This window comes from Tursiops truncatus, chromosome 19, assembly GCF_011762595.2.
Source record: "Tursiops truncatus isolate mTurTru1 chromosome 19, mTurTru1.mat.Y, whole genome shotgun sequence".
NCBI lineage: Eukaryota > Metazoa > Chordata > Mammalia > Artiodactyla > Delphinidae > Tursiops > Tursiops truncatus.
The window spans coordinates 33,118,014-33,143,281 of NC_047052.1; the positions used below are offsets into that span (position 1 = coordinate 33,118,014).

Below are 25,268 nucleotides of genomic sequence, written 5' to 3' on the forward strand. Positions count from 1 at the left end.
CCCTTCTCTTTCCCTTGAGCTGCTCTGCACCACCATGACTGCCCACTCTTTCTCATCATCTTAGGAAGCCTGTGAAGGAGGTGTCATTATTTTACAGGTGAGGAAAGTGAGGTCCACGAACGTCATCACCTAAGCATCATATACCAGGCCTGGGGCCCTGGTGTGTGATCCCCGAGGGTTCCAGCTGATTCAGGGTCTAGGAACATGTGTGCTTTGTCTATCCCAGCTGGAAAAATCAGCCCTGTTGACCGCACAGGGTCCGGAACGGAGAGGAGTAGGTGCCTGTAAATACTGTACAAGTGAACACCTGAAGGATGAACAGGTTCTTTCTTCCGAGTTGGGAAGCTGTAGGCTGTGGTTGCAGGGAGGCGGGAGTGCGTCTGCCCCAGCACACAGGAACATGCATGCTGATGGTCAGAGGGTGTGGAGGGGAACCGTATTTATAGCCAGATTTGAGGAGTGGCTTTGGGGCTAAAAATAGACCCAAAGAAACACCAGGCTGGGTCTTCCCTGGACTGGAAGCCAACCTCCTTGCTGCTGGGCAGGAGAAAGAAACCAGTGAAGGCTCACCCCAGGGGCCGAGCTGGGGCACCCTCCTTGGAAAGCCTCACTTCCTTTCTATTCATCTTGTTAGCAAGGGGTAAAGGAAAGCAGAATGCAGTGTCTGCCTGCAAGATTTCTGTAAGGTCTCCGAGGTGGGGGGCAAACCCTTTTACAGTCAGCTCCTGAGGCTCCCTTGGCCTCTGCTGAGCTAGAAAGGAAGAGGACGGCTACCAGAGGCTGAGTCGTCTGGGCCACCGCACGTGTTAGAAGAGGGGAGAGGCCACCACGCCTCTGAGAAGCCCAGCCCGGCTGCCCCCTATTGCCACCCCAATTCAGTTCTGTTACGCAGGCTTCAAGCCTGTAATGTGTTCCCCTGTGAAGATAATGACTCCATTCCCTAACAGGTGGGGGCAGGGGGGTGGGAAACAGGGGCTCCTCGCTATGGAAAAACAATAACCCCCAACAAAAAGCATCACAGCTGGAGGGCACTTGGGGGTCTCACCTAAACCACCCCTCATCTCCCCAGGGTCCCAAACCAGGAAGGGTCTCCACTGCTTCCCAAACACCCAGGTCCCTCTGGGGGCTTTGCCTCCCTAGAATCCATTCTCTCTTCCCCTAATAACAGCACCTTGGTTTTATTTTGTAAGCCAAATCCACCCCGCCCCATTTTCAGTCTATGTGACTCACGGGTCAAATAACTTTCCCCTGACTCCAGAATGAGCACATCGACCCAGAGTTGGCCATTAAAAGCATCACAAACTTATGGCAAAAATGACTGGTTCAGGAGCAGACATGTGACTCAATCAAAGCCAGTCAGATTCGGTTCTGGAACTCCAGTTGACATTCTGAATTTGGGAGGGTTGCAAAGAGCATGGAATACAGACTGAAACTATCAGCTGTTATCTCGCTACTGCCAAGGGGAGAGCAGGCCTGATAATAAAGGAACACAGAGGAAAGAGAACCTTGAAGAACAGCTAGTCCTGAAGACCTTGAGCCTCTGGATCCAGCCATGCCTGAAGTCAGTGCCCGTGGACTGAAGTTTCAGTCACATGAGCCAATATAGTCCTCTTTTTTTTTTCTTACTGTAGTTTGTGCTGGGATTCTGTCACTGATGCCCCAAAGAGTCCTGAATGATTAAAATTCACTCACAGCTTCTTCCTCCGACCTGTTCTAACAACCCCTAAACCACAGCCTGAGGAAGAGGTGGGCTTTTTTCACCCAGGTCTCCCCTCTGGCAGCTTTTCCTGCACTATCTACAGAGAAGAAAATACTGAGCCCTGAACTGGGACAGGGAGATAAGAGAGCAAAGCTTCAATTCTCCCTGGGAACACCCTGAGGCCCTCACGTGCTGGGCGAGAGGTGGGCGTGGAGCCAGCCATGCTCATCTCAGACCTCTCTCTATGCAGATCTGTTACAGGTAGCGCACCTGAACACCAGGGCCTCCTGGGGAGGGAGAGGATGTCAGAGAGAAACAGGACAGAAGAGGCAATAAGGAGGCAGAAGGGATGATACCAAGACCCAGGCATAAGAGAGGCAGCAACAGTCAGCAATAATTCAGATCAGATCACTCGCCAGCTTAAACCAGCCCTCCCCTGGCTTCCCTTAACACCTGGAACCAAAGTCAGGATGCTGGCTGGAGCCTGAGAAGCCCTGTGTGAGCTGTCCTGCCGGCTCCCGGCTGCAGCCCTGTCTCTCTGGATAAGCAGCCACCGCACCAGTCTCCTCCGGTTCCTTAAATGCCCTGAGCGCTCTCAGTCTCCCCGGCCCAGGGCTCTGCCCAGCTCAGCGCCCACGTCACCTCCTCCAAGAGGCTTCCCTGGACACTCCTGCCCATCTCGCTCATACCGCTCTGTTTATTTCCATCACTGAACACGTCACAGCTTACGATGACCCTGTGACTGTTCGGGCTCTGCTTCCCTCAGCAGACTGTTGGAGCTACACGGCTAGAAACTGCGTCTGTGCGGTTGCCCACTGTGCACCCGGTACATAGGAGATGCACACAGCAGGTGCGCCATGCGCAGACTCAGGCATGTAGAGAGGGCGCGAGGAACCGAGGGAGGAAAGAGATGTGGGGAGATTTGAGATTTGAGGGAGAGAGAGACACAGGCATGTAGGCGGAGGGGAGGGGGAGGAGGAACGGGCCTGTGAACTGAGCTGCTGGCCGGGCCCTTGGGGCTGCTCGTTCCTGCATCAGTGGGGGTAGGCACTGCCTGGCCTCTGTCTGTCCAGCCCACCCCAGCTCCTGGGCAGACTGGCCGAGGTGGGAAGTGGCCTGGGGTGATCTCAGAGCTCCAGGACCAGAGAGAGAAGGAGGCAGGACAGGACTCTGTTGGGGCCCAGAGTCCTCCTCTAGGGAGGCCTGGGCTCAGCGCCTGCCTCTTGCCTCTTCTGCAGCAGGAATGGTGCCTCGGCCAAGAGCAGCCCGGCAGCCCTTCCCCTCCCCATTCACAGGTCTCCGTGAAGCTCCCAGCAGCCTCGCTCCTGCCCTCCCCACCTACCCTTAGGAGACGGGGAAGGGACAGCAGTGGTGGGCTCACCATGGGCCTGCGCCTGAGGGCGTGGCCTGGCGGGAGGCCAGGCGGGTGCACTCACCTCACGGGTGACCTTGCCATTGTTGTCAAAGTCGTACAGAGTGAAGGTCCACTCCTGCCGGCTGTCCTCCTCCACAGACACGTCACACTGCAGCTCCTGGACACAAACAGACAACAGACGAACGTGGTTGATCACACGGAGGCTGGAACACCCATAGGCCACGTCATGGGGCTGCCACCTCCCCCTGTCCTCCCCAGGCTCTGTGTGAAGAAAAGCGTGATGACTACTGAGCCCACACGCCACAACTACGGAAGCCCGCGAGCCACAACTACTGAGCCCACGTGCCACAACTACGGAAGCCCGCACACCATAACTACTGAAGGCCGCGCGCCTAGAGCCCGTGCTCCGCAACAAGAGAAGCCACCGCAATGAGAAGCCCACGCACCACAACGAAGAGTAGCCCCCGCTCGCCGCAACCAGAGAAAAGCCCGCGCACAGCAACGAAGACCCAATTCAGCCAAAAAATTTTAAAAAAATAATAAATTTATTAAATAAATAAATACATTTATTAAAAAAAAAAAAAAAGAGCGTGAGGACCAAGACGTGACGGGCCCGGGAGAGAGGCCAAGCCGGGCAGGGGAGCGTGGGTCTGGGGAGAGGTGCCTGCCGGGTGCAGACAGTCTCTGGGTCTTCAAAGGCCAAGGACACACAAGGGGGGCTCTGGGAGGAGGCTCTGTGGCCTCAAGAAGAATGCACTTGGACCCAGGGCTAGACGCTACTGGAAGATGCAGAGGTGACTCAGGGAGCCGTGACGGGACTCCCAGGGTGGCCACCTGACCTGGAAGGTAGGACAGGAGGGGCATTAAGAGTTAAAGAGTCTGCCCCAGGTGCCAGCCCGGGCTTGGCCCTCCGCAGCTGCGTGACCTTGGACACGGCCCTGCTCTTCTCTGGGCCTCAGTTTCCCCTCACATAAATTATGGAAAATGATGGTATCGACCTCAGAAGGTTGTTGGGAGCATTAACTGCTCTGTCCCACGTCCCCTCGCTCCCCTCCACATTCCCCTGTAGCTGCGGTGGGCAGTCCCCGACCTCCCACCTCAGGCGCCCGGCTTCCCTGTCCGAAGGCAGGAAGGAGTCAACCTGAACAAGGGAGGGGCCAGGCCGGGGGACACACCTGAGCGCATTCCAAGTGGCTCTCCGAGGGGCCCCAGCGGACAGAGCCGAGCTGCCCGTGACCCGCCCATCAACCCCCCATCACGGGCGCCCCTGCTTCCCTGCTACCCCCTGGGATCACCTCCCAAGTCCTGTCTCGGTCGGCTTTAGGAGAACTGGAAACAAGTGCATATGCCTCTTGGCACAGAGAAAAGCCTAATTAATGGTAGTAGCTGCTATTGTGTTTGCTGGAATGATTAATATAGTGATGACGTCATCATCATCACTCCCACAACCCGAGGTGTCCAACCACAGGGACTTGGAGCTGGGGAGCAGGGGCTCCGTCACTGGTGGCACATACGCGGGGGCCGGCGGAACCCCAGACAAAGAGATCCAGAAAGGATGGCCGTTTGGGGAAAGAGAATCCAAAAACGGCCTTTGAGAGCCACAGTTCTGTGAAAACAAGCAACGACACCCCCAGACCATCCTGTTCCACGTCTTGCCTCGGCCCACCTCTCCTTCTGCATGAGAACACGCTCAGCCCCCAGAAAGCGGAGGTGCCCGGCCTCCCAAGGCTGCTGGGAGTGAGCCCCAGCACGGCATCCCTGCCCCTGGCTTCCACAGCTCAAGCCGGCTCCCTCTAGCAGTTCTTGGGCAGCCCACGCTGAGTTCAAAGTCGGCCTTCCCTCAGTTGTGACATGCCTGTCTGATACCTGCCAAGTGCCCACTCTGCTCTCTGAGGCACTGCGTCGTGCAGCACAGCAATCGGCCCACACACATGCCTGTACACGGGTGCGTGCTTGCGAGCACACGCACACGGACACATATACGTATGCATATACACTCCCACGCGCACATACACATACTCACACATACATACATACACACGTGCATACACACATTCATACGCACATGCACGCACATACACACACCTACGCGCGCGCGCGCGCACACACACACACACACACACACACACACACACAGGGTGTTTACCTGCTTCCCTCTCCCAGCCCCTCCACTTGGCTCCAAAGACAGCTCGGGTTAGAAGTTCAGAAACACGGGTTAAGTAACTACCCCCACGTCCCGTGACCTCTGTCACGTGCACCTTCCTGTCCCCCCAGCCCCGGCCCTCTCAGGTGAGTCTTCCTCTGGGACCATGGATGAGTCACAGGCAACAGCCGGCCCCACTCCGGAAGCGGACCCACTTGGGCTTCCTGGGAAGACGTCTGGGGCTGGGCCTTCCCTCTGACGCTGGGCTTGGCACTGGCTTTGCCGAGCACCCCCAGAAGACCTGCAGGGACCCGGGGTCGGGGAGCTCAGGAAGAAGCTTAGCACCCACAGCTCCTCAACCAGATGCCGCCTGACCCCTCAGCGCCCGCATCCAGGGCCCTCGGCGACCTGTCTCACCCACCCTCCTGCGTCATCCCCCCAACTCCCTGCACAACGCAGCTGGCTGTCCCGCACAGCCCAGCGGCACTGCCAAGCCTCCAGGACTCTGCCCTGCTGTTCCCTCCACCAGAAGCGTCCTCCTCAGCCCAAAGGCTACCCCTGTGCATCACCGCTCCCAACCCGTGCTCCTGTGCCCAGAGGCTCAGATAGACCTCTGCCTGCAGCCACGGCTCCCTCCTCCGGGCACTGCACCGAGTGTCTGGACTGCCAAAATGCCCATCACCCTGCAGCCCTCCGGCCTCGCTTAGGTGACCTCCCTGTCCCCCTCCATGCTCCCAGATCCCCATCACGTCACCAACTGTGCAGTTACTGGGCCCGGGTCACTCATCTGTCCCCCTTGCCATGCTGTGCTCCAGGAGGGCAGGAACCATGTCCAGTTCACTGCCGGGTTCCCTGGTACCCGCAGTTGTCAATCAACACTGGGTGGAAGGAGGAAAGGAAGTACTCATTCCGAATTGAACACCCTTTTAAGCACTTGAGACGCCTTAACTCAGCATGATTCCAACATCCCAATAAGATGGATATCGCCATTTCACGGGGGGGGGGGGGCAAGTGAGGCAGCGGCAGAGCTGGGAACGGTCCCCCCCTGCTGGCCCCAGAGCTATGCCCTAGTGATCTCCTGAAGGAAACAGAGGAGGAAGGAGGTGAGGGTAAAAGGAGGGCGGGGAGGAGCCGGTAAGCTCCCTGAGGGCAGGTCTAGGTCTTGCTCTCAGGACCTGGCCCTGTGCTTGGTACACAGAAGGAGCTTAATATTCCATTCGGGGAGGCAGGACAGACAGACTGTGGGCTCTGGGCACGCATGTACCCTTTGGTGTTGACCACCTGAGTCCCAGACAGAGTCAGGGACCTGCCCCAGGTCTCCTGGTCGTCCACACCCCACCTGGGAGTCCCCACATGCTCCCCAGAACAGCCTTGGGAGCTAGAAGCAAAGATTTCTTTCACCAATGAGGAAACTGAGGCCCAGAGAAGAGGGTGGTCACCCAGGCAGTAACAGCAGCACCAGGGCCAGGGGGTCGTCTCCCCCATTCATTCTCCTGTCCTTCCCCCAGGCCACCAGGCCACAGCCCAGGGGCATCCTCTGGCCACCACTCCATGTTGAGAGGGGCCCCAAGCTGAGAAGGGAGGGCAGAGGTGAGTCCCCAGGGCCTGAGCTGAGCTGGGGCGGCCCCAGAGGTAGCAGTAGAAACCTCTCCCAGAGGGCGGCTATTCACCCAGGAGGGGAGGGGCCTTCAAATCTGGATGGGCCTCAGCTTCCCTCCTCGAAAAGCAGCACCGAGAAGAGAAAACACCTCCATCCAGGGCCCAGCACCAGGAAAGGAAACTTACTTCAAATTTCAGCTGCTTCTTGGAGCCCGGGCAGGATTCGCCTGTCTTGTCCATCTTCTTCTCATCTCCACTGGCCAGCCCGTCCGTCTTCTCGGGAGGCAGGGCCACTGCAGGGAGAGGCAAGGGAGAAAGCGTGAGGAGGTGGGTCCCGAGCCTCCCAAGCCCAGGTGCCGGGCTGCGGGGCCACCAGCTCCCTGTGGCTTTGTCCCGAGGATGTCCTCACCATGGCGTGCGGCCCATTCTGCCCTGCCGGTTTGCTGGAGTCCAACTGCTCTGTCCTCTGGCCCCGTTAATGCCCAGGGCTGCCCCAGGGGAGACCCTCTTCCCAGGGTGCCTCTCTGCCCGCTGCTCAGGTCACCCCAGTGGGCCTCTCAGGCCTCTGTTCTCTGCAGCCCAGGTAAGCATCCTGAGGCCACCCAGGGCAGTGCTGGGCCAAAGGGCAAGTGAATGAAGGCAGACAGGTGCTTTTGGAGCCCCCAGGGGGAGCTCTGGACCACAGCCACTTTCTGCAGTCTCTGCCTTCCAGGAGGACATTGTGGTGTCCTCGAAGATGCCACCTGCCTGGGCACACTGCATGCTACCTGCATGGGGCGCACTGGTGGGTGGTCAGGAAGAGGGATAGAAATGGGGAGTGATAGAAATGGAGTTCACTGGGGTAGGTGAAGGGCATATACACGAGCACACACGCGCACACAGACACGCAGGCAGGCACACCATGGTATCTTCAGGAGCCGGCTCGCCCTGGGCCTTTCATTCTGCCTCTGCTCACCTAGAGGGTCCTCCCTCTGCCAAAGGTATTGAGCAGAGGGTTCTATGGTCCCTGTGCGTCCTCCCAGGAGCAGTGGGAAGGTGGGCATGAAAGCCCGGGGCCTGTGGACACCATTTTCCCGTGGATACCCCTAACAGGTGCCAGGAGAACGGTGCAGGGGAGCAGCCATCGTCTCTGAGCTACGACCCAGCCCACGAGGTTCCCTCAGATCTTGAAGGTCCCACAAGACCCCTTCAGCCCCTTCTGTCTCTGCCTGATAAAGGGGACTCAAGTTTGCTCAAAAATGTGCTTTCCAAACCAGCCTCACAGCTCCTCTCTTCAGATCCCCTCAGCTGCCCTGGGGCAGTGATTCTGTTGTCCTGTTTTACAGGGGAGCAAATGGAGCCTGGCTCCCACCTGAGGAACTGTCCCCTTATGCCTGACTCAGGGTGGCCCAGGAGGACCATGTAAGGAGCTGAGATGACTGGGCAGTGGCCCCAACCGTGGGTGGACTTCCTTGGGAAGTCAGGAGCCTGGAGAAATGCAGCCACCAGGCCAGGAAACTAGGTGGGGGGCTTTGCCTCCCCCCGCACCGTCCTTACACCGCACTCACACACCCTTGCATACCAGGACCCAGGAGTGGCTGCTGGGGAAGTTCCCCAACTCTCCTGCTTCACTTCTGCCCTGTGGGCCCGGCAGTTATCCAAAGCACTTCCCGTGGGGCCCCGCACAGCTTGGTGGCCTCCGTGCATAAAGATGAGGCAGTGACCTCACACAGTGCTGACTACACTGTTCAGCGACTCCCTCGGTGCTCACAGCAACCCTGTGAGGCAGTGACTGCTATCAGCTCCACTTTCCAGATGGGAAAACTGAGGCACAGAGAGGTTAAGTGCTTTGCTACTAATTGACGGGGCTGGGATTTGAACCCAAGCGACCTGGCTCGTGCTCTCGACCGCTCCATGCCATTCCTGGCTTCAGGAGACTTGGGCCAGCCCAGGGAGAGGTTAGTCTCTGCTTGGGTTCTGACCCTCCCGACACTGTGTGTGGCCCTGGGCAGGTCACATAACTTCTCTAGACATCTCAGTTTCCTCAACTGTAGCATGGGGCTGATAACAGTCCCCTCCCCAGAGGATTCCTGTGTGGATTCAAGGAGCTACGACTGAAAGGGCTAAGACCCAGCCAGGGCCAGCACACGGGGTCCAGCCATTAGTAGTCATAGTCTGGGGAATGATGTCCCGACACATTTAATCTTTTAGGAATCATGAAGTGGGCAGCTAAGTTTTTTTTAAACTGAGGCTTTGGGATACACACAGACACAAAGCGTCATACCAGCCTGGGTGGGGAGCAGGGCAGGGAGGAAGGAGATAAAGATAAGGATGCTCCAGTCACAGGCCAGACAGGCGGGGACAGGAAGGCCATGGCAGCCAGCGACTGACCCAGCCCCATCACAGCTCCCCTCGTGGCTGGGCCTGGGGGCTGAGGCAGCCGCCGCCGGGTGTCCCCGTCCTTCTCTTCACACCCAGTGGGATGCAGGGAGCCCCCGGCTCTGCATGTCCCCGCAGCAAGGCAACAACTCCCTAGAGCTGTCAGGGGCTCTGGCTAGAGATCCCGTCTCAGTCACAGACCCTGGCTCCTCCCTGGTCGTTTCACAGAATGAGGCCAATGAGAATAAACCTAAAAGATCTGGCTCCTCCCGGGTGGGGGCGCTTGGCATCCCCATCACTGGGGTGGTTGCAAGGGGAAGGTCACTGGTGCTGACCGCTCCTGGGGTAGTGGATGAAACCAAGTCCAGCCCTCCCTGCTCCTCCAAAGCAAACACCTCCAGGGCCAGGAGGTGTCCCGCTCTGGTGTGACGCCGAGCCCCAGGGAAGTCAGGTGGGAGACTGGCCAGTGACCCAAGGACAGCCAAGCATACGGCCTGCGCCGCCCTGATCCCTCCATCTCAAATCTATCAGTGCACTGCTGGGCCAGAGCTGCCACCATCATGGGAAGAAGAAAAAGAAAAAGAAGAAAGAAAACAAAGGCCAGCTCCATCTTCAAAGCTGCTGCCTCCCTCTGCCGAGGTCCTGGCTGGAGATGCAAGCTGGCCAGGCTTATCGAAACCAAACTTCAAGTTCAAAGGGAAGTTATCAGAAAACCACCTTCAGGTTCAATGTTGCTTTTCAAGTTCCACTTGATAAAACCCAAAGAAAAGAAACCTCTGTCCCTGCTCTCTCCTTCTCTGGACCACCCCTCCCCCTGACACCCAAACAGCCCGGTCCTTCCTCAGGTCCTCCCCTCCTGCCTTCCTTTCTCCTCTCCCAGGAAGGAGAGGGACATCCCCCTCCATCCCTTATCCTCATCGTATGTCCTCTCCAAAGACCGGGGCTTTGTCCTTTCTTCACCAGGGGGGTCCGATCCCTCATCCCACCCTAGCTCAGAAAACCACCTGGACACCCAGCCGGGGCCGCTTCCCAGCATGGGGACAGGTACAGCCGGGTAGTAGGTCTGCAAGCCATCTGCCCTGGGGCCTGGGGGCCAGGAACAGTCAGCGCCCCTTTGTCCCCACCAAAGAAAGTCTTTCTCTCTTTCACTCTCCCCTGCCCAGCGGCCAGAAGAGGTGGCAGATAACCAATCAGCAAGCCATGCAGACCCAATGCCAGAGGCCTGGGCTGGGACTCAGGGACCCTGCTTCTCCATCCACACAACCCACTGAAACCAAACAACGAAAACCTGCCACCTGCCCCAGCCACCCCTGTGCAGAACAAATCGTCCTCCCTCCGTGCATCCGTCCTCGGGCACATGGGCAGGTGGGAGAAGGGTGAGTGGGGCTCGCCACAGGCTGCCTGGGTTCAATCAACTGGAGATATTTTTGTCAAGATGGGTTTTAGCACCAGAGTCCAAGCGCATTCCCTGTCTCCTATTCCTGTTCAGCCCAGCAGGTTTCCCACCCCCCGCCCCCAGAGGTGATCTTTTGCGGGGCATGGTTTCAGGGGAACTCTGATCACTCTTCAATTGCAACAGTAACAACACTGCTAATTTGAAAGCAGAAAGGAAAGCCGTGCAAGGGGTAGGAGAAAAAGGAAGGGAAGGGACAGAGAGAGGAGGAACCAAAGCCTTTCACTTGCCTATGAAGCACCCTTGGTGACCTAGAGCAGGGGTTGGCAAACTACAGCCCGAGAGGCAAGCCAACCCACTGCCTGTTTTTGTAAACAAAGTTTTACTGGGACACAGAGACACTCACATCCATTGTCTATGGTGAAGCAGAGTTGAGTAGCTGCAACATAGACTCTAATGCCCACAAAGCCTAAAACATGTACTTTCCCAGCCCTTTACAGTAAAGCATGTGGACTGTGCCTTAGGTTAAGTGCAGCTCTGCACACCTACGAGGATACATCCTTGATAGGCAGGGTGCAGGCTTCGCCTGCTGCTCACTGCTTGACTGGAAATCCTTGTGCAGTCCACAACCTGCCCAACCATACACAGTAGCCATGGAAGAAAGGAAACGTCAACTCTGCTTTCTTAAAACCAGGTCTCAGCTCAAACAAGTCTGGGGCAGCGTGTGGAGCTCCTTCTCTTTGGAAGCTGTTCCCTATCCCTCCTCTCACCACGGCCACAGCCACGAGGAGCCAGCCGGCCGTCTGTGTTTACCAGATGATGGCTCTGTCCCACATTAGCTCCCAACCTGGCATCTCTCCACCCCTAGCAACTGCCAGATTAAATGCATTACTTGACCATCTTCACCCGGCTCCCTTTGATGTTCCCTTCTCAAGCTTCAAAATACCTTTTGGAGGGAGATCAGACAGCATTAAACAGAATTACTAATTAATTAAGCAAAGTTAAATTTTAAACACTGTTTGTTGTGTTAGCCAAAAGCCTGAACAGAACAGACTTTTTTCCTCCGCTGAGATCAAAGACAGTCTCTTCCCTCTCCCCTCCCCCAGTTTAAAAAAAGGGGGTGGGGGTGGGGCGGAAGAGAGAGAGAAAGAGGAGAGTGCTTGAGCACCGCGGAGAGTAGGAAATGCCGGAATGGGCGCAACTCTGATCATGGGTCCCTGACACCCACCCAGGGACCTAATGGGAGGCATCTGAGGCTTATTTGGGACTTCACGCTGGGACAGCCACGGTCACTTTCTCGGGACGTTTAGCAGTGACCCAGGGAGCAGGACGGCATAGCCCACCCAGCCTGAGCTGTTGACAGCTGGCGCCGCCCAAGCATGAGAAGAAGAAGGGCTGTGAAATGAAACAGATCCAGCCTCCTGAGGCCCCACCCTCCTGAGCAGGAGGAGCGCCCCAGGGTTCTTCCCCCCCTGGCCTTGGGGTCAGGGTCATTTGGGGTCATTGGGAGACCGGCTCTGAGAAGCCGGCTGTGCACGGTACAACTCTAGGGGGCGCTGTTCATAGGCCGGACATCCTAGATTTGTGTATTGCTTGTGACCGTTTTCGGACAGATGGTAGAAAGATGTCTGGAGGAGGGGCCCCTTTTTCCAATTTGTACAGATGCATTTGTTGCTAGCAGAGGGCTGTCTAAACCCATTCAGTCTGCAGTCCTATCTGGGATCTCCTGATGGCTTCACGGGAGCCGGTCACATCCACGCAGGCAGAATGCAAGTTTCTCGAGAGAGCTGGCTCTGCTAGCTGCTGCCTCCTGGGCTGCCCACAGTGCCTAGCGTGTATCGTACGTGCACAGAGCAGATATTCCATTCCAGCGAGGTCCACTGCAGCAAACCCCACCCACAGGTGGACGGATGGCAGGCTGCATAACAAACACCATGAATCTGGTGTGATTGAGACTGTGAACTGGCATGGAAAGGGGGTGGTTTAAAGGGGGTAGGTCTGTTCCTGAATCCCAGATGTCGGCTAAAATCCAAACCCTGGATGATATCAGCCAATGCCAGCTTATTTTAACACAATCCAGAAAGGCCTGGTTGATATTAAACTTTGGAAGAAGAGACAAATTTGAAACATGTATGATTAAATCAGCCCCACCAAAGACCAGAAATTACTAACGCTGAAATGCCAGGTGCACACCTCTCTTAGCCTGGTTACCTGGCAAGTTCTTCTCGGTTGATACAATGTAAGTAAGATTTAACACAAGCCAGAGCTTGGACCCTGGCCTTAATGTAGCCACAGGCCTTTCTCAATTGTCCACGTGCAGATTATCTGCCACAAATATTTTAGGCTCAGGGTGGCTTGCCAGGATGTTTCTGACTCCCCAACCCTCCGAAAGCAGCTGTTAGAGGGAATGCAGATGAATTTTAATATTAGCCTATGCCAAATATAATTAGGAGGGTAAATCTACTGCCAGTAAAAAGAGAAAGATATCATATGTGCATTCCAGGCCAAATGGTTTCTTGCATTATCTGCATGAGGCTCTCCTCAGGGAACGAGGGTCTAGACATACACAAATCTATTTGTCCCTGCACACGACAGCGGGCTGTACGTGGAAGCTGGTAAAGTTAGTGGGTGCACACGTTATTCCATTAAGTCCTCCTAATAGCACCATGCGGGGTGTGTTACCGTTTGCATTTTACAAGAGGGAACGAAGTGTAAAAAGCAAACTTGATTGAGCCATTTCCCCGCTGCTGTCTCTCAGCCCCATCTCTCCACCGAGCTGCTTTTCCCCACCAAGAGCACACTCTTTCTGTCTCTCCAATGCCTGTCCACCTTTCAGGTCTTCACTGTAAATGTCCCTACCTCTGAGAAGAAATGCCCTCATGCCCTCAGGGGGCTAGGTTAGATTTCCCTGCTCAGTGATCCCCGCTTATACTCTCATTATCATTATTCATTTGACCGAATACTCCTGCTGCAGCTCCAACATACATTACGGTGCCTGTCACCCTACGTAGAAGTGTCTCATCGTCATCATCATCAAAATGAAACAACAGGAAGCAGCACAATCAGGATGTGAACGCAGACGGTGTAGGAACAGAAAACTAAAATCCCAGTTTCCTGCCTCCCCAGCCACTGTTCTCTCCATTCTGTCACCCAACAATAGTGAACACCTGTTCCTGCCTGTCCCACAACCATTCTCCCCTTCTGATAATAGCATCTGGGTTTTCTCTAGGGGGCCACCCCTCCCCCCATCTCAATCCATCTGGTTTACCAGGGGCTGATCCCACTCCGAGGTTCCAGGATGCGCCCAGCGCCCAGACCCGACCAGCTTATTTCATCCTGATGGCCCTGTGACTTAGCTCAGTGGCAAAGGACGGTTCATCGTGGAGCTAAGGAAGCTAGAGCTCCTGGGCCTCTCGCTTGCACGGGCCTCTTCCAAGTTGGAATGTGTTGACATTGGTTGTTTGGTTGGTTTTGTGGCACTTTCAAAATTAGATATTTTATCCTCAATCGGTTAAGAACACTGTTTCTTCCCATTCTGACTTCCCACACGTCCCCTTGTGTCACATGGTATTGGAGTGAACACGAGCATTTCTGGAATCACGCTAAGGGGAGGGTGAGTTGGGGATATATTTATTTAGGTTTAGTGGGAAATATATTGTAAACAGTAATATATAAATACATATATTTGTATATAACTGGTTCATAGTTATGAAAGAGAAGCATGTCTTCTTTTTCTTAAAGAAGACCCCACCAAACTGGATAAGCTTGGGTCCCACAAAATCTATACCTACTTTGTCCAGTAAAGTAAGAATCAAACTTCTGCAAGAAATAATGGACTTGGGAGCTCTCTTTCACCTGCGATAGCTCAGCTTCTAGGATGTGAGCACCCAGATCAGGGTAGTCATCTTGGCCACCTTAGTGGGAGAGACTAACAGAGGGCAGAGGGAGAGATGACGGAGGGAGAGAGGATGAACTATGTGTGCGTGTGTGTGTGTGTGTGTGTGTTTTGATGACATGTTTGAGCTCCTGGATCCAACCAGCCCTTCTTAGGCAAGATCTACTCCAGAGTTTTTCAATTTCATGAGGCAGATCTTAAGCGAGTTTGGGTTGCGTATCCAAAAGAACCCAAAGAATCCTGACTTAACTATCCATCACTTGGAGCCCTTGCTTTTCAGGAAAAACAAAACCAACAACAACATATAATTGACCCAGTGCAATACTCTCGAAGCTGGTTTCTGGCAGTTTCCACCAGCAGGTGTCTACCCCTTCCTGGGTTTTTTTCTCCTCACTCCTGCTTCCCCAGGTTACATTTTTCTGTAAGTAGATTTTATTTAAGGGCCAGTTGTGACTGAGGGGAAAGAAGAAAGGGGAAAAAAAAAAAACCCTTCCCAACAAATAGCATTCTGGCCTTTTTTTCTCATCAGAGCATAAGGTTGATGGCCACTCTGCTTTGAGGTTTGAATAGGATTGAGACGAAACATCTGTTGGGGGAAGGAGGGGGAAACGCCGGGAGAGGGAGAGGGAAAGGGAAAAAAGCCTTCTTTGGGCTAAAAATATCATGTCCCTTCCACTCTCCCCCATCCCCGCCCAAGTTAAAACATGTGATGAAATTCAACTTTTAAAATCTAACCCCGAGCTACTTGAAACTATGAAAGCCTCCTCGGTATCTGACACCAGTCAGAATTTCCACTGTTCAAGCTGAGCTTTTATGAAGAACAGACTTGAGAGAAACTGCTGTCGCGGCTGAAGCCCGGGCTTCTGGGGGGACTGCACTGGAGTGGAGTCTGGGCGACTGACACTCACCGGCAGGACAGGCTCTGAACTGAGGGAGAGAAGCCAGCGGGGTGTGGCCTGCCTGCCCCCTCTGTCTGGGGGTCCCTGCTGCTCTGCAGTGAACTCCCCTTCCTTCCAGACTTATGGGAACCACCGGCCAGCCCCACCAATTGACCATCCTCACCCAGGACTCCCACGGAGCTATCTGTGGCCACTTCCTGAGAAGTCCTCACTCTCTCCCTCTCTCTCTCTGTCTCTGTCTCTCTCTCTCTTTTCCCCAAATGATCCCTGAACTCTAGACTCGGTGTCCAACTGTCTACTCAGCATCCCTACCTGCCTGTCAAACAGGCATCTTGAAACTGACATATCCAGAAACGAAAGCCTTGACTGTCACCTGCCAATACCTCCACCGCAGAAGTACCAGCAACATTTCCTTAGTTCCTTAAGCCAAAACTCTAAGGTGTGCCCGGGATCCCTTTCTTTCCCCCGCCCCCGACCGTCCACCTCCTGTCTCCCAGCCCTCCCCCCTCTCCCCCACACCCATCCACTTCTCTCCAGCCCCTCAGCCCCAGGCTAGGCCAAGGCCATCACCTCTCCCCTGCACTATCTGCAATCACCTCCTGTTTTCATTGCTTCCTTCCTTCCTCGGAATGACCCAACCTTCCCAGGAGCCACAATTAACTGGTGAAAATGGAAGTCAGAATCTGACACTCTCCTACCTCAAACTTTCCCACAGTTTCTCTCCAAAAGCAGCATGAAACCCAAGCCCGTGGCCCCATGCTCATCCCCCAGGTCTCCTGCTGCCACATGGGCCTCCCCTCTGTGCTCCCCTAAACCCCACGTTCCTCCCATCTGGGGTTCGGCTCACCCTTCACATCCTCCCATGGCGGCTCGTTCCTGGTACCTGCATGTCCGCTGAAATGTCACCTCCTCAGAGAGGCCTGTCACACTCCACCCTTCCCTGGGTGTCACCTCTTCCCAGAGCGCCACTCCCTGGCTTATTTATCCACTACCCTGCCTCCTCCATGTCGACACCCTGACAGCAAGGTCCGCCGACCTCGTGGGTGGCTCGAACCCAGAGCCCAGCAAGGCCCCACACCTGCAGCAGGTACTCAGTAAATACTTGCTGAGTGAGGAAGAGACTGTCCTCAGTCTGCTGTGTGACCTTGGACAGGTCACATCCCCTCTCTGGGCCTCAGATTTCTTACCGCAAAGGAAGGGGACTAACGGCCTCCCAAGGGCTCCTCTGCTCTGTGAATGGTTGACATCTCATGCCTGGGAGCCTGGATGGACTGAAGGGGGGCACATGGGGCCTGCCTGGGGGCCTGCCTCCAGTGACTTCACGGTGTTGGCTTCATTCTTCTTGTGAGCACAGTCGTGACGTCCTCCACTGATAATTTTTCAACTTTACGATGGTGCAAAAATGATACACAATCAGTAGAAACTGTACTCCGCATTTCAAAGCTGGATCCTTTCCCGCGCCGGCGATACGCGCAGTCGACCCCTCTTGTGATGCTGGGCAGCAGCAGTGGGTCCCAGGTCCCAGTCAGCCACACGATCACAAGGGTCAGTAATCCATACACGTACAACCATTCTGTACCCAGACAGCCATTCCGTCTTTCACTTCCAGTACAGCATTCAATAAAGGACAGGAGCTATTCAAGACTTGATTATAAATAGGTTTTGTGTTAGATGATTTTGCCCAAGTGTAGGCTAATGTAAAGTGGGCAAGGCTAAGCTATGACGTTCGGTAGGTGAGCTGTACGCAATGCACTTTCGACTAACGATATTTTCAACTGACAATGGGTTTATTGGGGCATAATCCCATCGTAAGTCAAGGAAGATCTGTATTTATTGAGCACTTACGGCATGCCAGGCTATGTTGCACACTGAGAGTGATAGGAGACACTCAGAGAGTCTAATAGGATTAAAGAAGCTTTGAAAATAGGCCTTCTTTGATCTGGACTAGTAAATAATTACAAACACCAGTTGGCTCCCCCTCAAGAAAGAGGAACCCACGAGACAAGAGTCAGGACAGCTCACAGACACGGGCATACTCTGAACCAGGGCTGTTCTCGGGGCTTACATAACCTCGCCATCTGCACAGGAACTCTGAGGAAGGAATACTATGACTGCCCCCAACAAGAAACTGAAGCACAGAGAAGTTAAGTGACTCTCCCAAGGTCACACAGTGAGTGGTGGTAAAGCCAGGCTGGATCTGGGGTCTGACTTCAGAATAAAGGGAGAAGGGTGCCTCTCATGCACTCCGATGGGGTTGCAGGAAGACAAAGTTCGAGCCATGCAGACGGGGACAGGCCCTGGACTCACAGTGGGGCTGCTCAGCCGTCCGGGTCTCAGTCCCAACACCACTGCTCTGCTCGGCAGGACCACGGCCAGAGAAGCAGAGACCCCACGGACTCTGCCAGGCGAAACCCGGCTTGGGCCAAATGGAGGCCTGCCTGGCAGCAGCCCTGGGAGCCTGGAGGGAGGGCCTGGCCTCCGTGGGAAGGGCCGCCTGACTCAGGGGCTTTTGCTCCTTAATGCAGGCAGGACTGGGTTCTGTGGAGTCAACTTTCTATGGAAGATGCCAAGCTGGTTGCACTCTGCCCGCTGTCCCCTCCAAGCGAAGAGGTCAACAGACAAGAAACAGCCACGATACTGACACTCAGAGGGCAGAGGCTGAGGGTGAGAGCGCTAAGACGCTGGAGAGAAGGGGCCTGCGACCAGGTCTCTCCCTCCTGACGGGAACAGTACTTCAGTCTTTGCTGGGTCGGGAGGACACCCCCAGACACAGGGCTTCCCGGATGCCTGACACCAATGTCCACCTCGGGCCACAAGCCACAGGCTGCCACCACCTGTCGTCCTGCCCAACTGGGGAGGTGGGGACGTCGGGTGGGCACTGGAGTGAAGTGTGGGATGACCCTCCCCAGTCCTCAGCGCCCTGCTGGGTCAGCAGAGGTAGGTCCCTCTGGCCACCCCGCCACCCCCCCAGCTCCCAAGCCGCGGGTCCCGCCCTCCACACCCGGCCAGCTCTGGAGCGCGGGACTTTTCATGCTTACTTTGTTCTCTGCACAGTTCAAAAGGAGCTCACAGCCCCAGCCCTAGCTCCAAGCCCAGCCTTAATCTCCCATCCCGTGAGCTCCCAGCTGGCCAGTTAAGGCAGTTAAGACGCTGGATTAGGGCCGGCTTTACATAACAACGCAGGAGCTAAAGCCATCCTCTCCTGGGATGGCTAAAAGACTTCTTTTTATCTTCACGCCTCAGATGGCCTTTTTTTCCCTTAACAGCCCTCCAGCCAGCCAAGAGGCAATGAACTTGGCCGACAGGAAGACAAAGAAGAGATTCAGGATTCAGCTTGCTCTCCCTTGGCCCGAGGCACAGAGGGATGCCCACAGCCCCAGCTCCAGGCCAGGTGGACGCTTCTCCGTGGCCAGACTCGGCAGAGCTACTCTCACCAGGCCTAGCCGTGGGGTGGCCTGCCGTCCACAGCCATGTCCTTCATCCTGGGGCGGGAGGGGGCGCCTCGGACCTGGCGCCAACGGTGGCCGGAGAACCACAGACGGTCACTGGGGCCAGCATCACCTCCAAGGAGTCTCAGGGGCCACACAGGCAGGCCCAGAGCAGTCCCACCCTACTGCTTTATTTACACTATTTTCACTTTTTAATTCTGTTATTAGTCTTTCATTTCAAAGGAATATATGATCACATTCTTCTCGTAAAACTTAAAACGTGAATTACAGTTAATACTACAATCCTCTGACCACGCTTTCCAATTTTAGTCTCTTCCTCCCCTGTCCAGAAGGAACTACTGTTTCTGTCCGTCTAGACCTCTAGCTACACAACAGTATACATACATATGTGGTATACATTCATATATACAAGGAAATACAGAGTATTGTCTGGTACCGTTTTTTACATAAAAGATAACATACTGAATATAACACACCGCATCTCTCGGCAACCTGGTCTGTCTTACTTTTGTGCTTCTGTGTAAGCTTTTGTTTGAAGAAAAGGGCTGGAAACTTGACCACCAGCAACCTGATCTAACCCCTCAGTTGGGAAACTGAGTCAGGCTAGTGGCTCCCAACCCCTCCCCTCGTCAGTGGTGGCACTGATGTGCCTGGACACCATGAGTGATTGGCAAGGTGCCCAGGCTGCCCTCAAAGCTCGACCTGCAGCTGGTGGGCCGTAGGGACAGACCAAGTGCCACCAATCTCCGCACTTTGCCCCGACAGGAGCTGGGACCCTCGGGCACCTCCTATTTATCCCCCATCCATCAACCAATGTTTGTAAGTACCACCCCACCGCAGTTCATCCTTCCTGCAAGGTGCCCACGTCCTCTGAGCAGCAACAGAGTCCACATCCCCACGCATCGTGTCACAGAGGGCGAAGGGGCCCCAAGAGGGAGGGGCCTGGCCAAGAGCCACAGCAAGTCACTGCAGGAGCGGGCAGGGGAGCCAGGTCTATGGGCTCCTAGGCCAAGTGCTCTTCCTACTTCATTACAACAGGGCATGCTCTGCACAGAGAGATCAAACAAAGCAGGGAGAGGTGGATTCTGTGGGCAGGCCGTTTCATGTCTGCAGGGAAAGATGCCTCATGTGAAATCAATTACATGATTTCAGACTGAGCCTCAGTGGCCAGAGAGGTGCCTCATTTGGGGTAGTGACCAGGGACCCAATAAATGATGAAGAGATAGACAGATGGTGAGATAGGTGGATGGCAACTGGAGGATGGTTAAATGGGTTAAGGAATGAGTGATGGATGACGAAGAGATGGGCAGAGGATGGATTATGGGTGGCTAGGTGATAGATAAAGGCTGGCCAGCTGATGGATGGGTGACAAAAGAGTATGTAGATGAATGAATAGGCAGTGATGGCTGGGTGATAGGGGGAGCAACAAACGGATGGATGAGTGCTGGGTGGGGTAGGTCATGGATTATTGGGTGGGCGATGAGTGAGTGATGGGTAGATGAATGGATAGATAGATGAGTGGACAGGTGGGTGCTTGGATAGAAAGTGAATAGGTGGTGGATGGAATAGATGGAAGGATGAATGAACAAGAGGATGAACTTGCTAAGTTACCAGGTGAATGAGCAAATGAATAGAAAATGGAATGAGTGCTGAAGCCCACGTAATCAATATCTGGGGTCACCTCAGCCTCCAGACCCTACATCCTGCAGACCTTTACCTGACTGCCCAGATCTACTCTAGGTACCAAGCCCCAGCGTCTTTCCATGGAGCTGAGGATAATAGCTGAGGCTCGGGGGAGCCCAGGGCACAATGAGAATCAAAGCCACTGAATCCCTGAGTGTAGCCACCAGATCCACAGGCAAACATGCTCAAGGGAAACACCCCAGAGCCTGGACAGAGCTGTCTGTTCCCCTTCTCTTCAGGACCTGCTCGAATTTAAGCAAAGCCTGAGAGATATCTGGGTCTCCAGCCAGCCTCCAGCTCCCGGGCTACTGAATGAATCTCTCAAAATAGCGCTTCTCAAAGTACAATGAGCATACAAGTTATCTGGGGAGCCTACTGCAGGGCAGACTGGATTCAGTAGCCTGGGTGGAGCCAGGGATTCTACATTTATCACAGCTCTCAGGCCCCACGTGGCCACAGTCCTCAGGTCTGGCCCAGGCTCTGCTCCAGAACCTCCCGGCACAGTCTCCTCTCCTGTCAAGGCCCTACAAGCCCTCCAAGGCCTAGATTCCCCCCAGAGACCCCTGGGCCCCCAGCTCTCCTAACAGCTGCCTGTCCTGGTCCCAGCAGAGAGGGCTTTACTGTCATAAGGCTGTCCCAGTTCGGTGATGCTCTCCTCTGATTCAGAGTAAAAAAGGGAAACGCTATCCCTTTCAGCAAATGCTTTCCGATCCCATCCGGTCCTTTCACCAGCTCAGGGAATCAGGCAGGAAAAGGCCCTCATTCCCATTCTACAAACATGGAAACTTGGGCTCCGAAAGGGTACATGGCTTCCCAAAGTCAAATCAGCATGCCAGTGGCTGGCCGGCCCTCTGCTCGAGTGTCCTAATTCTTTCTACAATGCAGTGCTTCTCCTTGAAGAGAGAAAGGAGTGAGAGCTACAGAGGAGAGCGGGGAGGGGCTGGGGGTGTTCGTGCGTGTGCACATACCCGTGCTCCAGGTGAGTGACACAAGCAGAGAAACACAAGGGTTACTTCATGCAGTGCTCACTACATACCTAACTCTGCTTGAGGGGCCTATGAGTGGTCACTATGCTCACCTCCAACGGGGAAGCTGAGGTCAAACAACCTGTTCAAGACCCCACGGCTAACACGGAGCAGGGCCAGGATGTGAGCCTGGGTAGTCTGAATCCACTCCCGGAGTGGACCTACGAGATGCTACACTTTCCTCTTGCTTCTCACCCCACCTATTCCCAGCCCACCCCCACCGAGAGTCAGAGTCCTGTCCTCCTCCACCTGGTCTGCCGGTTTTCTGGAGGGTACTTGGGGCATGAGGTAGACCAGATGGCCCTTCCCCACCTCACTGCCTTTGGGAAGAAAACAATGGACTCCAATACCTTCTAACCGAAAGTCTTCCTCTTCCTCCTCGCTGAGCGTTTCTCTGAAAACTTCGCCCACGAGCTCCTACAGGAAGAAAAAGCAGGGATATTAAAGGAGTATTGGGGTCAGGTAGGAACCTGGCATCATTACGGCCAAGGTGGCATTGTGAACGTGTGTGTGGCTGGTCGCAAAGAAGCAGGGACCCTGTTCTGATTGGAATTTAGGTCAACTATGTAGATCCTATCACACTTGAAAAGTTAATCGCTGCACTACTTTCTAGGAACTAAGTTATTCTCAGCTTCTAGCCCGCCACAAAACATTGCACAGGACCACACTTCTCCCCCGGAAAGGGAGTTCCACCCTCCACCCTGGAAAAAGACAAAGATGAGATCAGAAAATGTCCCTCCTCTATCCCTCTGAGCCAACTTGATGGACTCGGGACCATAGCCACCCCTGTGGGTCCCAAGAAGAGACCTCAGTTTGGATCCTTCCTCTACCAGAGGGTCCCAGGTGGGCTGTCTTGGTGGGTTTATAACGAGGACCTGGTGTGCTATAGGGCAGGCTCCCTAACACAAACCCAAACTCTTCAGCACAATATCTAGAAAGCTATAGGCTCCACCTCCAACTGACCTTCAATCACGCCTCCTGCATCTCCCCCAACACACGCACCTTCCAGCTACTGGCCTGCACACGCCTTGCCTTGGTCCCCAAGCATGAGTTAAAAATGTCCGGTATCTCATCCCATGTAGCAGAGCTGCTCCCAATCAGTGGTGAGGCTGCCACTCAGGTGTTGTCAGCCTGGCAAGGGAAGTTTGTTTGGTCCACAGGCTGGGAGGCTGGGAAATTTCTGGGATGGCAATAAAGGTCCCATCTATCTGACCCCACCCCAGCAGGACAACTCTAGGTACAGAGGAGAACAGACGAGCGCTTGTCAAACCGTCTTCTGTATTTATTGGTATTCTGCCAGGAGGAGTGAAGTGATCAAAAAAGACTGTTTTAAACAGAGGTAAACGAGACCCCTTACTGCAGGACTTACTATGGTAACGGCTGCTGCGGGTATCTAAGTAGTAGCTTATGCTGCATCCCTCAGACCTATTTAGACCATGAAGTTTTGTTTTTCAAAAGCATCACATGGGATTTGCGTTCTGAGGAACCCACGCTGGGAAACGCTCCTCTTTGGGGGAGGAGCGATGAGGTCGGGCGGGGGGGGGGGGTGTCACACCGCTTGATCTTTTTTAATGCCCACAGGATGCTGTGGCAGCGCTTCTTGAACCACAAAAAGGCAAGCAATAAAAAAGTCCAAACTCAGCAGCTCTCACCAACTTCTCCTTTTGAAAAAGAAAGAAAAAAAGTATAAAGAAAAAGAAAAAACACCCTCTTCTTGAAAAATCAGAAGAAAAAAAACCCTGCACTGGAGATGCTTGAAAGAAAAACCAGAGCTCGCCTTGATTAACAAAAGAAAAACAATGCTTTGTATAGCTGATCTTATCAATTGGACACAGCTGGAGATAAGTCTCTCGCATGCATGTTTTTTAAAGATGAACAGCTAACGTTTTATGGATTAGAGATGGTTTTCTCTGTTCTCTTTCTTCTTTCAAATCGTTCTGGGGCATTACACACTCTTCCTTAGAGGTTGTTCAAATGTGGTCATTCAGACTCCTGGTGTCCCATGGACTTCAAAACCAGGCTGCTTTATTCCTCGAGTCAGGATGTCTTCTCTCTCCTCCTCTGCCAATTATTATAATCACCGAACACTTCCTGGGCTTGTAAACTGGCTGTTTGTGTTAACAGAGCTGGAGTTGACGGGGGAACTGGGAGACGGTGACAGGAAAGGGCCGCACTCGGCTGGCATCATTAGATGGCTGGGATGCCCCAGCAGCCAATTAGAGTCGATCTTTCATGCCAGAGGAAGACGGATGCCGCTTCCCTGGAAAGGCTGGCAGGCAGCGCTTCCTCACAGGAGCGGGCGACCATCTTCAAGGGAAACGACACACCTGATTGTGCTGGGGCCTTGTGGAGGCTGGGAGCCGGCGCTGACCTCTGTGCCACCCTGACCACTCCTGGCAAGGCCGACAGGACCCGTGAGGTGGAAACTTTTGGGCACCTGCATCTCTTTACTGGCACACTCAGAGGAGTTTAAAGACTCCAAATGTCACCAGCAGCAAAGCAGCCGTCTGGAAGCCCTATAACGATGCCTCGCGGTGTGTATAACACACCCACAGTCATCACTCTGATGACGGCTTCAATGCTCTCTGAGAAGAACTGTCAGCTGAGAGGACCCAGCTCTCTGACATATTAAAGATATGTCTCTGCATATTAAAGCAGAGTTCTGGTAAGTTCTGGGGTCGGTCTCTTCCCGGTAAACCTTACCCTGCTCTGTATAACAGATCGAAGGGCCCTCAGCACCGTGGTCCGCTGACACACAGTGCAGCGCAGGTGCCCAACTCTGGCAAAAATTCATTTCCTCCACTGACCCAGACAGCCCGGGGCCTGAGGAGTGCCGTGTCTGTGGTCCTCAAGCTTTGAATCACTGCACCAGAGGCAACGTAAACTGTTGAGCCAGACACAGGATCACATCCTGGCTCCACTGCCGCCCTCGCCCTGGATGTGGCGCCAGCCACTGCCTTCTGCGAACCTCAATCTACTTACCTGTAAAATGGGCATATGGTGATAAATAATAAGACAGCTGACACTTATTGTGCCTTTCCTATGCGCCGAGCACTTTATATTATCTCCCTTTATCATCATAGCAGCCCTGCTCTTTCCATCTCTCAAGGAACAGATGCTCAAAAAAATGATTTGCAACTTGTAAAGTGAGAGGTAGAATTGCTATTGTTTTTTTTTTTCTACAAAGAAAGTGCCCCAACCCTCAAGGAATGAGACAGGAAAATGATGCCAATGACAGTCACTTACATCACCAAGCACTCATGATGTATGAGGCACCGACCAACTGGAATCTTCACCAGAACCTCTGGAGAACAGGGTTCCCAATAGCTGTGGCTTTAAACAAGGAGGAACCTCCAAGAGGCCCGGCGACTGGCTCTGGGTCATCAGCAGAGCCAGGACTTGAGCCACCTCCTTCCAGTGCCTGGCCTGAGCTTGTACAGTGGAATCGGGGCTCCTGTGGGCATGGGGACAGAGGTGGCCAGGAGTCCTGCCACTTGCCAGGGACCAAGAATCACGCTTAAAGAAGTGCAAGAAAACAGCCCAGCCAGCAGCTCCAGTGGGTCAGGGGCCAAGTACTCCCATCTGTCCTGCAGGACTCAAAAGCCCCACGGCTCCTCCCCCGTAGATTTGAGACAGGGCCAAGAGTCAGCCGGGAGCCCTGCATGCAGGGTTTGGGGCCAGGCCTTCAGGACCATCCTGCAGGAAGGCACTTGTACCCCTCGACAGCCACGAGCCCCAGTGGGAACCCTA

General features: G+C 54.4%; 1 protein-coding gene across 4 annotated transcripts in view; it reads right to left on the reverse strand.

Moving 5' to 3' along the window:
* The window catches only part of NKD1 (NKD inhibitor of WNT signaling pathway 1), an 85,284-nt gene that overhangs the window by 8,074 nt on the left and 51,942 nt on the right, over positions 1-25,268 (reverse strand). For all 4 annotated transcript variants that reach the window (XR_004523272.2, XM_073795593.1, XM_033844575.2 and 1 more), the window contains 3 exons: positions 21,869-21,935; positions 7,003-7,109; positions 3,136-3,231 (listed from right to left, as the gene is read on the reverse strand). Coding sequence is in view for 3 of the 4 variants with exons in the window: in XM_073795593.1 (XP_073651694.1) it covers positions 3,136-3,231; positions 7,003-7,109; positions 21,869-21,935 (270 nt within the window). In the remaining variant the exon portion in view is untranslated. The remainder of the gene's footprint in view (positions 1-3,135; positions 3,232-7,002; positions 7,110-21,868; positions 21,936-25,268) is intronic.